This window comes from Thalassophryne amazonica, chromosome 2 (assembly GCF_902500255.1).
Source record: "Thalassophryne amazonica chromosome 2, fThaAma1.1, whole genome shotgun sequence".
Taxonomy (NCBI): domain Eukaryota; kingdom Metazoa; phylum Chordata; class Actinopteri; order Batrachoidiformes; family Batrachoididae; genus Thalassophryne; species Thalassophryne amazonica.
In genome coordinates this window covers 124,165,688-124,180,536 of record NC_047104.1, presented here as the reverse complement: position 1 = coordinate 124,180,536, position 14,849 = coordinate 124,165,688, and the positions used below count along the sequence as shown (strand labels likewise).

The following is a 14,849-nucleotide window of genomic DNA, read 5'->3' as shown; positions in this document are numbered from 1 at the left end:
TCAATCTAACTGCGCAGATTAAACAGCTAACAGATACAGAAAAACACCGCTGTGCTCCGGAACAGGAAGTGATACAATACCGCAGTGAGAGCCAACCACCAGTAGAGGCAAGCAGAGAACATGAGAACTAGACTAAACATGAAAATGGCGAGACGGACTTAACAAGACAGAAAAGCAGACTGGAGATAAACTAGATAAAACTGCTCAGAGAATAATAAGAAATTAAACACCATGACAAAACTAACCTGGAACAGGCAGACATAAGCTCTAAGTACAAAAGAAACAAAACCTGACAAGGTGCAAACAGAAAAGAGAACAGCAAAAATAGGCAAACGATAATTAAATAATCAACCATGAAAACACAGATTAATAGAATGGAACTGAGACATGGTCAGGATATAAAAGTAACAAGGAAAGAAAGTGACAAAGCAAAATTAGAACGTAGAATAAACACATGATGAAAGTGACAAATCAAAACAAAGTGACAAATCAAAATAGAACTGAGAATAACCATATGATGAAAATAATATAACTAGTGAATCGTAACAAGAACAAAGTGTCAAGAAAAACATTTCAGAATAAAACATGATGAAAATAATTACTAATAAATCAAGGCCGCAGCAGATGGGAGACCATGAAAAGGGGAAAAACAAGGGCTCAGCGCCCTGACCTGGCCCAGTCCCAGACAGCATCCTCATTACTTGAAGAATCGGTGATGACATTTTCATTCTGAAATGTAAAGTCGTCCACATTTCCACCATCAGATTCACAGTCCGACATGCTCTGTAGCATTGCTAAGGCTTCCTGAACACTGATCCTTCTTGATTATATTGGTCCACAAGCAGTGGTGGACACAGATAACCAAAAAATTAACTTCGATAACAGATAATCAGATAACTGAAAAGTTATCTCTGATAAAGATAAAACGATAAGCCACCCAAAAATGTATCAGAGGTTACAGATAACCGATAAATTCCAGTATTGTCTCCAGTACACTTGCAACTACTAACAAGCTCATTTTGAGTTTTAACACCACGATCGCTTCTGGAAGCATCAAAGGCGATGACAGACCCAAACAATGAGTCAGCACTTCTGTCTTTGAGCATCCTGCCCCCTGCTGGAAACTCGAGCTTACTGCATGGCTTCCAACACAAACGCAGCTGAGAAAAGCCACGAAGCTCAATTCTCTACTCAATCACAACACTGCCGTCAGGCCAAGGTCTTGGAAAATAAAGCAATGCTGTCTTATGCTTTGGTGTAAATAAAATGAATACTGAAAGAATAACTCCATTTATGTCAATTCTGTCATTTGTGCAAAGTTAAGATATAACATTACTGTTGTGAATGTCACAACCACACACAGCAGATTACAGAATAGATACAAGTCAATTAATGAAGGTGTCGTGTGGGCAGGCTCGACGATAGGAGACGCCCGTCTGGAGATGAACTGGAACCACACGATTTCCACCGCCACCGAACCTGAAGGATACTGGAGCCGCCAAGTCCCGAAGTCCCCAGGTGGCCACCGTCTCAGCGTGTCGGATCTGGTACTGCTGGCGGAGAACAAAGACAGTCAAGTGTGGGTGTGTGTACACCCAGTAACAATAACGGTGGGAATTCCACCTCCACCTTTAACACACACTCGTGCAGCGTCTGTTTAACCACTTATCTGACGGGACGTAGGACGAAACAGTCGCGACCCACGCCGGTCCTCTGGTTGACAGCTGCAACACAATAACTCTTGGAATCACTTAATGCTGGCAGAGAAAGTTACCTCTCACAGAAGTCGATATCTCGGCGATGTGGTGGAGGTGTCATCCTGCTTTTATCCAAGGTGGGATGCAGATGATCGGTGACAGCTGTCATGGTTGATGAGTGACAGCTGTCACCTCGGCTGTTCCTGTAGGCGGAAGCGCCCTCTCGTGCCTGAAGCCCGCACTTCAGGCAGGGCGCCCTCTGGTGGTGGGCCAGCAGTACCTCCTCTTCTGGCGGCCCACACAACAAAAAGTAAGCTTTACAGGTTTTCTATGTCAACAACATTTTATTGAGTCTTAAAGTAAATAAATATGAAATTGTTCACTGTATCCTTGATCTCTGGACATAAATAAAAATAAATAAAATCTGTAGTTTTTGTAAAAAGCATTTCCTTTCAGACATTTCTGCATGAATGTCTCTCCATACCTCTGTGCTGAGCTCAGCTGGCTGCTGCACATCAGCACAGGACGTCTCATTTTGGGAGGAAAAAAAAACATTTTGATTGATAGCAGTTTGCCTGGATTACAACATTTGGAAAGAGGTGTCAATTGATTTAAACTGTGTTTTGCTTTGAAGTTATTAATTCCGGCTGGACTCTATCGTTCTAACTTGACTTGGCAGAGCTTTTGGAACTGTGTGAACAGAACGGAGGACGATTCTCATTTCTTTCTCGCAACAAGACAGGAGTCCCAGTTAGTAACTTTAATCCGCAAAAAGTGACTCACGATTGACATATTCAGGGATGAAAGTGGTGAAAACAAAAAAAGCTGTAACTCAAAATTACCCCCAAACACCACCCGCATGAAAATGTTTGAATTCTAGAAGCTCTGAAATCCAATCTGGGACTATTACAAAGAATAAACTGCAGTGAGTGCAGCATTTTGGTGAGAAAAAACCCAACTTTCCTTATTCAGATTCATTCCAGTTTTATTGTGCTCTTACTAGGATGCAGCAGTTTTCTAGCTTGGCAGATAGTTCTGGAGGAAATCAGTGAAGAAATTAACACATTGAAAATATGGTTTGACCAAAACAAATTGTCATTAAACTTAAATAAAACAGGGATGAAGTGGAGGTGCAAGAGTCACGAGGTGTTCACAGGAAACAGTTATTCATTTCTGTATTTATTTATTTATTTATGTTCATTGTTAGTTGGTTTTATATTTTCTGTTGTGTTTTTAATCAGGTTCTTTTTGTCTCTTTCTGTAGTATTATTAGTTATTACTATTATTGTTGATGCTGCTATTATTATTATTCTTAATATATAAGCAAAAATAAATTAAAAAAATATTACAATTTGTAATACATTTGACTCTTTTATGACAACAAACGCTGAGCCATTAATTATTATAAAGAAAACAAATGCATACAAACGTGCTGAAATGCGAACAGCTTAATGCAAACTTTAACATTGAAAATGCCATAGACATGCTAACGCGTTAGCATCTGTCCTGTTTTTAAGTTTTAAAATACATCTATCAACTGTTTCAGAAGACCATAACAGATCAGTTTAACATAAAAAAAAGGTAAATATTACTCACAGATATATGCTCTTTGGGGTTTTAGCAGGGAAAAATTAAGCCAAAGCGAAATAAAACAAAGAATCAATGAGGCAGCGCGTCGGATCAATGTTTCATTGCTTCAAGCTTCAAAGAAGAGTCATGCTGCAAAAACGGTTGATTAGAGACCCTGCAGGGATTCTGTAATCAACGCTGAGACATGATCATTTCTCGACAAACACCCCCAAAACAACGGCTCCTCTGAAGGGCCGATGAGGGAATTGTTAAGCAAAAAAGCTATTGATGTCAGTGGATCGAATCATTTCTTAACGATACCCGAGAAGAACCGGTTCTCGATACCCAACCCTACTCCTGACATCCAGTAAAATGGGTCAGTGTAACCTGATACCTTCAGTAGAATTTTGAGCAGGAACACGAGGCACATCATCTTAAAAATACAAATCTCACTTGTTACCCACAATGGTGTCATAAATCGACATGACTGGGCTTGAGACCAGAGGATCCTTAGTTCAAATCCCAGCCTGACTGGAAAATCATTAAGGGCCCTTGGGCAAGGTCCTTAATCCCCAAGTTGCTCCCGGTGTGTAGTGAGTGCCTTGTTTGGCAGCACCCCGACATCAGGGTGAATGTGAGGCATTATTGTAAAGAGCTTTGAGCATCTGATGCAGATGGAAAAGTGCTATATAAATGCAGTCTATTTACCATTTACCATAGTCACTCAGGTTTTTCAATATTCAAATGGTCTATTCGGGGTAGCTGGAAACATCTGAACAGATAAACAACATAAAATATGCTCATAAAAAAAAAAATAAACCCTTAATTTACACATTAAGAATCGCTGCAACTAATTCTACCTTTTACCAATGTCACAGGACAAGCTTATATCTCTGCTGTCATGTGAATAAGTACAAGTGATTTACAATTTTCTTCGATCTTTGGATTAATACCAACCACTCCAATTAGAAAGACCTTCCACCATTCTGCATCATGAGCAAGATCATGGCAGACTGACATTATCTTGAGCCAGTCAGCCGAGGGCCAATATCAGTGATGGAACGATGTGCCAGTTAGACCCGCTGATATTTCTTTGAATGAAAAGAATCAGACAACTGTGTTATAATTGTTTTATTTAGTTTTTTTTATATACATAGTGCCGCATCTTGGCCCAGACATGGCAGGGAAGAGATTTGGCATGACACTGTGTCTCTGTAGAAAACCTATGGGTGATGTCACACAGTCTTTGTCCAGTATATACAAGGTGCATCCAAAAAGAAACGGACCTTATTTTATTCACCGTAAACAAATGCAGCATGCAATGTATCATTTGGTGGGTAGGTGAAGAGAACCTTCTTGAGCAAATCTGAATTTTTTTGTACTCCATGATGATCGTCACATATTGAGTTAAATTTGTTTCATTAATATCTGTACATGCAGAGAGTGATCTACAGATATTCCATGGTTTGCACATGTGTTTTGCACAAACTGTAGCTTGTGCGTAGGTTTTTACAAATAATGTGTATTTGTAAATCTATCATTTTTTCATTTGTAAAAAAATAATAAAAAAATAAAAATAGGCATTTTCAAAACAGACAATTCTGTTTGTGAAGTCTGGTTTAGCATTTGTGGATCACCGATCACACTCAATCATTGCTTTAAATGGATACACAGATGATATAAATCATTGACCAACCAGAACAACGGAACTCACACTTCAACAATCAACCCTCGCGTGAAGCTCGATGATTGACATGTGCATCGGCCAATCATACGTCTTATTTCGTGTGTAGGGCGGAGCTGCACCGGATGAAGACGTGTTCCTGAATGCTTATTGGTTCGGTTAAACTAGTGGGGGTGAGCGCATCATCGCGCGGGTCTGTCAAAAACGCTTCCGAAAACATAAACCTTTTTCGGCGTTCGCTCCTGCCTGTTCTGCATTTACAGCTTTCATTGAAGCAGCGTTGTTTAGTTTTTGAGAGGCGCCAGTGTTTTATGGACGTTATATTCACTAGCGGAACGACGGCGTGACGTGTCTGTGCACATAAATTGGATTAGCGCGGTGTAAAACCACCTGGGTGTGGAGCTGCTTCGTTAGCTGTGCTAACAGGTTGTTAGCATTATTTCGCAGATAAGTGGATTTCTAACTCTGACAAGCTTCCAGACAAACGTCAACTACACGACCAACTACCCACGACCACGGGAAATGTGGTAGACTTGCTCGAGTGCTGTTGTTGAGTATTTTGGTTTATTTGTTCAGTTATAGCGTTTATTTTGTAGTGACAGTCGTTTTAAAACATGGATAGCTGTGGACAGCACACTGATTTCACTGGACGTGAAAGTAAATCTCAAAAGAAGAAGGGCATTTCATCCCACCACAGCACCGCCTGCTATGATGGAGAACGTAAACCAAAGTTTGTAAGTACTGCACACTTATACATTTACACTGTAAGGTGACTGCACAGACACCTGTGCGTGTTGTTTAAAGTGGTAGAGCCATTGCACGGGGACAGCCCCACTCTCAGCAGAAGAAACCTTGGCCTGTTGGTATGGAGACCCGTTATGTCTGGAGATCTTACCTGCTGCAGTGGGTGACAGTGACACCTGTGCTTTGTCACGCCCTTCACACGCCACATTGTGCTGCTGCATCTCCTCAGCCGTTGTATTTCCTCCTGGTCTGTCGAAGCAGTCTTTGCATGTTTGTGTGAGCAAGTCCCTATATGGATGGCTTGCCAAGGCTATTGGGCTCCATCTGAGACACCAGTCACAGCTTTTCCTTTATTAAGCACAGATCAAAATTACCAAGATCTTCCGACCTTCAAATGCTTATACCTTTCTTCATATGTGACATAGAACAAATATTTAAACATCATTTTGAAGGTCTCTATAGGCTCTTTGTCCAACTACACCATTTCTGATACAGTTCCTTTAATTCTAGTTCCTTTAACTTTAGTTAACCTACAATTTGCTAGAAGGTACATCTGAGACGCAAGCTGAGAATTAATATTTACATTACATGATACCAAAGGGGCTGATTACTTATGCAACCATCATCTTGGCTTTTATATTTTTAATAAATTTATATCAAGTTGTAGAGATTTGCATTCAGTTTGAGTCTAAGGAAGATAATTTTAGAAATTTATATATTGAGAAAACTGATTTACATTTTGTTTTTGAAATGCCATAAACAAATTAAAATACGTGAAATACCAAGGGTGTAGAAAGTTCTCCAGATTCTCTGAATCTTCTGATATTATGGACTGTAGATGATGGAATCCCTAAATTCCTTGCAAATGAATGTTGAGAAACATTGTTCTTAAACTGTTGGACTATTTTTTTTTTTCACGCAGTTCACAAAGTGGTGATCCTCGCCCCATCTTTGCTTGTGAATGGCTGAGCCTTTTGGGGATGCTCCTTTTATACCTATGACACTCATCTCTTTCCAATTAGGTGCTCTTTGAGCATTCATCAACTTTCCCAGTCTTTTGTTGCCCCATTCCAACTTTTTTGTAATGTGTTGCAGGCATCTATTTCAAAATGAGCAAATATTTGCACAAAAACAACAGTCTATAAGATTGAATATTAAATATCTTTGTGGTGTATTCAATTGAATATAGGTTGAAGAGGATTTGCAAATCATTGTATTCTGTTTTTAGTTACATTTTACACAACGTCCCAACTTCATTGGAATTGGGGTTGTAGTACTTTGAATTGATTAGGCTATGTCTGGCACAGTTTGAAGAGGAATTGACAGCATGCAAGGTTTTTTGTTTTTTTTCGTTATCTGACAGGGTGATCGGCAGTTCATTATCCCAGTTGACCCCAATTTTATTAATGATTGGGTCAGATGATCAAAAAGGAAATGTCCCTTAAATAAAAGCACAACTTTGATTAAATCTACACCATGGAGGTGAGATTTGAGGAAATAAAGAAGAGCGAGTCGTCACTCAGTCACGTAGCTGACAATATCAAAGGAAATCTGAAATCAACCCAGAATTGTCCAAAACTTTCAAGTATCTCATGCACGAACATACGCTTCAATGAGCTAAGGCTGTTTTTCTTGAAGGACTTGAGTCAAGGGTTGGTTTTAACTGGCAGGAAGGTTGTTACAAATGGGAGTTGTCTGAGGGAGAGTGGGCCAGCCAAGGTGGTGCCAAATTTGTGCCCAGATTTTTAATGTACTAATAGATTACCATGAGACTGGGAGAGTTCAAGACTGCTGCAGGCCAGGGCCTGGAGCAAGGAGGAGCAGCATGACGTGGCCTCAATTGCACTGAGCTGAGGTGAACCAGAGCATAATCTTATGAACGTTACCCAGCCAGTAAAAGCAGTGACGCTGGGTAGGCCAAGCCCACCATGAGATCCGTAATCTTTGCAGAGATGTCCTGCTGACGCTTGCATGCTTACTAGCACAAATAAATATGTGATCTAAAGAGCTGAAGAATGACCTTGGTAGGAAGATTTGTGAATACTGAAAAATGTGTAGCTATCTTGGGAGTATATTACTCCTCCAAACTCTTAATGTGAAATGCACAATGTTGAAGAAGTAGTTCATTTGTATTCTGTATCCTAACTCTTCCGCTTTAATTTCTGTCTCCTGTCTGTAGCACTTAAACTTTAGAAATCTCACAGATGATATGGTAAGACTTGAAAAATGGATTTTTGGATGCCGCCATTTCTCTTGTTTTCTGACGTTTGTAACGTTTTGAACCTAAAAGTGATCTAATCTACTAACTTCCTGAACAGTTCATTTCCATCAGCATCTGTTTCACACCTCTCCTTTCTTAAGGCAGTATCTCACTGGGCGAGACTTGAAGAGCAGTTGGAGATGTGAAAACAAGCAACAGTTTCTCAGTGTGTATCTCACTGAAGTGGCCACTCGCAGCTACAATGATGACACGTTTGCACACATGTTCAGCTCTTGCTATTCTGCTATTATCCATGTGAATGGACTGTGGAAATTCCCCCATTATATGCAGTAATCGCAAAATATAATAATTGGGGAAAAAAAAAGTCTAGGTTAACTCCTTAGTGGGGGACTGGAACATACAGCGCACTCACCGACTTACATAATTATGTCCTCGCTGTCCTCCCGTGAATGTCCACTATACAATTCCTGCTTATATAATCCATTTGTGCTCTGAGAGCCACGTGCAGCACTGGTCCATGTGCTGGACCTGCCTGTTCTTTGTGACACGGTGATGACCAGCAGTACTTCAGGGGTACGTGTCCGTTGCTTTGATTTATTCGGCAATAACACTTTAAGTCCATTTGGCTGTTCCCTCGTCTCCCCCCCCCCCCCCCCCCCCCCACACACACACACACTCGGGGTCTCCACAGAAGATCAGAGACATCTTCTTGCAGATGGAAAGTAGCTTTTAGCTAAATCTGGCATACTTACACTAAGGCATGAAAATGTACAAAGTGTTCATTAATGTGCATTGTTCTCATCAAATAAACAAATAAATAAATAAAATTTTGGTTCTGATGGACAGATGACATCACATTTTCAAACACGGCATTTAGCAGAAAGAATTTCCCAGTTTAAAGATATATGCTGACTGTGGGAGAGCTGGATTTGAAAGGAGTATGCCGTTTAATGAAAGCATGATGTTGTCTTTCCTCCCTGACTTTGCGTTGTCCTTCGGGAGAGAGAGGGAAGGGGGGAGAGAGAGCTGTGACACGGATGGCAGCAGCTCGGCCACTTCCAGAAGTGGCAGTTGTTCTTCGATCATCACTATTTTTGTGTGTTTGCCCCCACGCGCACTTCTCTCATGAATCTTTTGAATTAGGAGTCCCAGTGAGTACATTTGGAAGGTCCCATGACACCAGTGACAGCTCTGGGAGCATACTGTGAGGAGCCTTGTTGCCTCACCAGCTTTGAACAGTTAAAAATCCAGGCATGAGGCCCTCCAAGTGAAGCAAGGAAAGAGCACCACCCAGCGAATGAAATCAAGGAAATTCCTTAACAATTGCTGTTCGTGGGCTGTCACAGCCCAGTGAGATAGGACCCTTACTAATGGATTGTTTTTGTTAATGCAATTATGCATATTTGCTTTGCTCAGCATGTGTTAAAGAGGTGTGCTATTTTTTTGTTGCACATTTTATACTAACAGTTGATCTTAGTTGGGTAACTGCTTTGGCTCCTCTGTCATTATTAACCTTCTAAATATGTTAATACACTACGAGTACATTTTAAAAATTTGTTTTCCTCCAATATGTCTGCAGCTGGACCGATTTGCCAGTATTCGGATACCAGGCAGCAAAAAGGAGCGCCCACCCTTATCACATGGTAAACACAGCTCTGGTGATTGGTCCCTTTCTTCAGCCTCCACATCACCTCAGCTTGAGGAGCTTTCATCAAAGATTACATCAGAAAAAGAGATCCTGGCTCTGTTTGAAAAGATGATGGTATGTTCTCACTGAAATTTCACCTATATTATAATAGAAAAATAATTTTACAGCACGGTATGATATGAGACAATAGCATTTAATGCAAGTCCAACCGCCACTGCCAAGCAGGAAGGATGTCTGAAATGAGTTGTGACTACATCAGTAAACCTGTTTGTCAAATCCAGAAGGGCCATGTGGTCTGTAGCGGGATGTGAATTCAAACTGGCCCCAACATTGTGTATGAGTACTGATAAAGACTAATGCATGGTTCACACGGCAAGATAATTAGGCCGATATCGGACCTGATCATCCCCTTCCAACAATCTTAAGGACACCCCGATTATTGTGATGATGCTAAAGATAATCTTATCAGATATTCCTGCTGTGTGTGGTGTGTTAAGAGCACTCTGAACTGCTCGGAAGAATGTCATGAACGCTCCAACCGCAAATCGGGGATATTCAACATGTTGGATTGTCTTGGCCCGATATTGCAGCGTGTGGTGTCCCTGATCACAAACGAGCACGCAGCCTGCTGAATGTGACACGCAGCCAATCAGAAAACGAGGTCACGGATGCACGGAGTGAAATCTAAACTCTAAACGGCTGTTACGACTTACCAGAAAGTCCAGTGGTCGCGCTGTCTCCACTCCTTTAAAGAACGCCTTTTCTTTTTCTTTTGTATCTCTTTTTTTTCCTCTCCACAAACTATCTCCATCTGTTTACTCTGAATTCGCGTTTAGTCTCGAGATTTCCTGTCTGAGCTGGGAATGTTTGTGTGTGAAATCTGTTCATGTGTGGTGGTGTTGTCGTTACGTGTGGCTGCACACCACACACTGTACGACCAAACCTGTTAGGTCTATGTTTTTTTTTTTTTTTTAAATCTCCAAGTGTGTGGTGTCTCAGGTTTTGGAAACCTACAGATAATTTTAAAATCTTGCAGTGTGAACCAGGCTTAAGCTTTTACTGTTGAGCCCTGGACTGACTGACTGACTGATGGCAAACAGCTCATAGATCAAATGTTTGATCTTTGCTCTTAAAGGTGATTAACTAATTAATTTTGATTTAAAATTGAAATAAAAGTTTAAGTGATTATTTTCCCTCCCCACCCCAAAATAATAACTGTGACTGAGTAAATCAACAGTTGATTTTATTTTCCTCCAAAATGTCAAGTTATTGGGGAAAAGGTCTTGTATATGGTAACCCAACTGAACTCATTTCACATACCTGAGCCGATGGGACATTTTTCAATTTATTGTGACAGTGGCGCATGGCACGTGTTCTTCTAGATCTATGATGGACACATGTCCAAGTCCCTTAATATGTCTCAGGCTTCATTTCAGTGACTCGTTTAAAAAAACCCCACATTATGCTACTGTGTGGTAAATCATCTGGAGGAGACAGTTCTCAGAAACTGAGTGACTATGCAACAATGAGACTCGTGAGTGAAGCTGCTGCGACACTTGAGACAACTCTGACAGAGTTACAAACATCTGTGATTGCGATTGGAGAAACTGTGCCTACTGCAATGTGTGCCTTGTTGCATCAAGACTTTGTGGGATAGTGGTTAGCAGTGTTGCCTCCCACCAAGAATGTGGGCAAGAAGGTCCTGGGATCGCTTCCTCTGTGTGTAGTTTACATGTTCAAATGGGTTCTCTCCAGGTGCTCCGGCGTCCTCTCACTTCACTTGAAACTTGACTGTAGGTGAGTGTAGTTGTTTATCCAGGGTGTACCCCACCTCCTGCCCTCTTACTGCTGGGATAGACTCCAGCCCTCCTCCATGACAGTTAATTGGATTATACCAGTATAGAAAATGAATGCATCAACACTAAAACAGCTTCATGGTGGAGTGAAAAAGATAAAGATTTTCTTCAAAAGACCATGTGAAATTTCAGCTCCAGTTTGCCAGTAGGCACATGCATGTTAAGTAAAGAATTGATCAGTTTGGTATGAAAATCCTGTATTGTTATAATCAATTTATTTTTGTTCACCTGGTGCAAATTGTAAAAATCACAGGTATTGTGACAAGTTGGAATCATACAGTAGTAACCTGTATGATTTCCTTGATTCTGACTTTGGTAGAGATAATACTGTTGATCATGTGTGGGTATTCTGTTTATTATTGTTTATTACAGTCTGAACCAATATTTAGGCTGCTACAGTAAAACACTGCAGAGCACTGTAGCAAGAAGTGTCATAGAAAATGAGAATCAAATGCAGAATTTTGTAGGCTATAATTGTCCATTTTTTCTTTTTGTTGACATTTTAGGAGGACATGAATTTGAATGAAGAAAGAAAAGCTCCTTTGAGAGAAAAAGACCTCAACATGAAGAGAGAAATGGTCATCCAGTATATTTTTACTGCCTCTAAAACGGTAAGTGTTTGAATGTATTGCTTCACGGGCTGTACAAAAGACATGATTAAGAATCTGTGATTTTGATCCTGGTGTGTACATACAACAAATTTATTTTTAAACATTTGTACACTGGGCATCTGCACTGTCTTACGCAGTATTTATTTGTAACCTTTAAATGCTTAAAACAAAATTAATGGGTCACTTTTGTTGGTCTGAGAAGAACAACAACAAATCGTATAGAGGGTTTCCCAACAATCAAAGCATCATAACACCAGTTATGGGTTGCTGCCTGCGCCAGAAGGACCTCTGTTCTCTTCAGTCGGCGTATGGGGCGGTCCTCTTGATGGCTTCCAGTGATGACCCTCTCTCATCAATCGCATCCCTGATGTTGTTCATCCACCTCTTCCTTGGTTGTGCCACAGTTAAAGTGCAACCCGATAGAGCATCTCAATGCAGTTCTCAATGTTACTGAGATCTCGCTGCGCGGCGACCTCTCTGAGGTTTTGCGGGATTTGAAACCTGAAAAGGGTGGATACAGAAAAAAGGTGCAACTTAAACTCTGTTGTGACTTAGGTTTCTTTTTTTTAACCACCCTTTTTCAAGAGGCATTTTTTTTTTCCATGGTGTGACTTGTACTCTGGAAAATATGGTAATTTGAGTCAACAAAATCAGCAAAGTTTTGCCTTTATTTTCTATCTACGATTTCATCAGATCAACTCCTCCAGAACCCCTTTATGGAATCAGTTATCGCACAATAATAGAATAACAAAAGCTGATTTGATGCCAGTTTCACATTTTCAAGGGGAGATAATTGCATCACCCTTTTTCTTAAAAATCTGACCCACTACACTGCTTCTCCTCGCATGTTTCAAGATTTTAGTAACCAATTTGATTTTAAAAACTCCACTACCATCTTTTCCATGCTTCCACCGGTATGTCATCTGGAGCTACTGCCTTTCCACTCTTCATCCTCTTCATAGCTGCCTCCACTTAATCCTTATTCATCTGTTGCACTTCCTGATGTACTCTTTCCACATCATCCAGCCTTCTGTCTCTCATTTTCTTCATTCATGAGCTTGTCATTGTACTCCATCAACCTCCTTAACACAGTCTCCTCACTTTTCTGTAGATTTCCTTCAATTTATTTTATTTATATAGTGCCAAATCGCAACAAAGCTGCCACAAGGCGCTTCACATGACTAAGGTCTAACCTTACCCACCAGCATCAGCATCCTCGAATCACCTGCTGCACATCCTTTCCACCTTATTCGCTCCCTCTGGCCAATCAGTACAAGTCCTCTTATTCCAGAGTGTTAGCTTTCATGAACAGCTCACTATATGTCTTGGCCTGATTGTTTGCCACATCTCTTTTCTCTTTACACTACATGTCCTTGTGCGACTGCCTGCTTTCTTAATCTTTGATTCTTCCAATTATACTTTCTTGTACAGCTTCATTCTACCACCACCTTTTCCTCGTCTTCGTTTCCTTTTCATTCTTGGGGTGTCAGGGTAGCATAGTGGTTAGCATTCTTACTCTCGATCCACGTGCGTGTTTTTTTTTTTTTTTTTTTTTTCCTCTGAATTGAGTTTATATGTCCTCTCCATGTCTGTGTGGGCTTTGCTGCCAGTGACCAGGGCAGTGTGTGAGGATCTTAAGTTGGTCCGGCGCATAAACTGAAAGTGGGCGTGGTTTATGAACTGCAGTGAGAAAGTGTCAGATACTGCATACAGCCATATACAATAAAAAAATATTAATATAGGCTACTTTATGTGTTTAGTTATATACACACACGTATGTATATGTGTGTGTAGTGGTCTGTAAGACTGTTTATTTTTTTTAATGATCTGTGTGAACTTGGTGATTCATGCAAACATCCAGTGATGGCAAACAGGGAAATATGTCAGCCTTGTTCACTGTATTAAATGGTAATTGGATGTTTCTGTGTAGGCTCTCAGTTGTCCAGGTGGTTTTGGTTTCCATAGTAGAAAAAGCTTGAATCTTCGAATGGACTGGGTTGCTTGACACGAGGACGTTTCGCTTCAAATCGCAGAAGCTTCCTCAGCTAAAATTCTTGCTCTGGTGGTCTGACTTCTGTCTTGACTCTTGTAGAGAAGAATAATCAAGAAGTCACAAAAGCTGGAGTTTTAAACCTAACCAGACCCCTCCTACCGAGAGGCAGACTGCTATAGGCCAGTGACTAAACAATAGCTCTAATTAGCACCTATTGTGCTCTAGGTAGCACCCTCCTAATGACAGGGCAGCTGTCCCTCCTAATGATGGGAGGGACCCTCTCCTGATGGCTCCCTTGACGACTCTGCTGATGATGTGAATGACTGATTACCATGAACAAAAGACTGAAACTGCTTTGACCTGAGTACCCCTCCCCAGTTAAGGCTGGGTTTCAAACGTTTCACAAAGAATGCCTCCTTGACCCCTCTCTCAAACCATTTCTTCTCTCTGGCTAATATTTTGTCCTCAAACGTGTGGTTAGTGTCTTTAAGGTGGAGATGAACTGCAGACTGAGGTCCACTGGTGCCCTCTCTGCGGTGCTGGTATAGCCTTTTGTGTAAAGGTTGCTTACGAGGTCTGTCTGTAAAGTATAGGTCCTTTTTATTTTTTTCAAAAACTATATGGATTTCATTCATATGTTTTTACGTCAGACATGCTTGAACCCTCGTGCGCATGCGTGAGTTTTTCCACGCCTGTCGGTGACGTCATTCGCCTGTGAGCGCTCCTTGTGGGAGGAGTCGTCCAGCCCCTCGTCGGAATTCCTTTGTTTGAGAAGTTGCTGAGAGACTGGCGCTTTGTTTGATCAAAATTTTTTCTAAACCTGTGA

At 40.9% G+C, this 14,849-nt stretch overlaps 1 protein-coding gene across 1 annotated transcript in view; it reads left to right on the top strand.

Moving 5' to 3' along the window:
• Positions 1-5,206: 5,206 nt before the first annotated feature.
• LOC117504102 (protein diaphanous homolog 3-like) overlaps positions 5,207-14,849 on the top strand; it is a 546,585-nt gene continuing 536,942 nt past the window's right edge. Inside the window, exons 1-4 of the mRNA XM_034163485.1 lie at positions 5,207-5,684; positions 7,874-7,906; positions 9,495-9,677; positions 11,926-12,030. Of these exons, the coding sequence (XP_034019376.1) occupies positions 5,565-5,684; positions 7,874-7,906; positions 9,495-9,677; positions 11,926-12,030 (441 nt within the window). The 5' untranslated portion in view covers positions 5,207-5,564. The remainder of the gene's footprint in view (positions 5,685-7,873; positions 7,907-9,494; positions 9,678-11,925; positions 12,031-14,849) is intronic.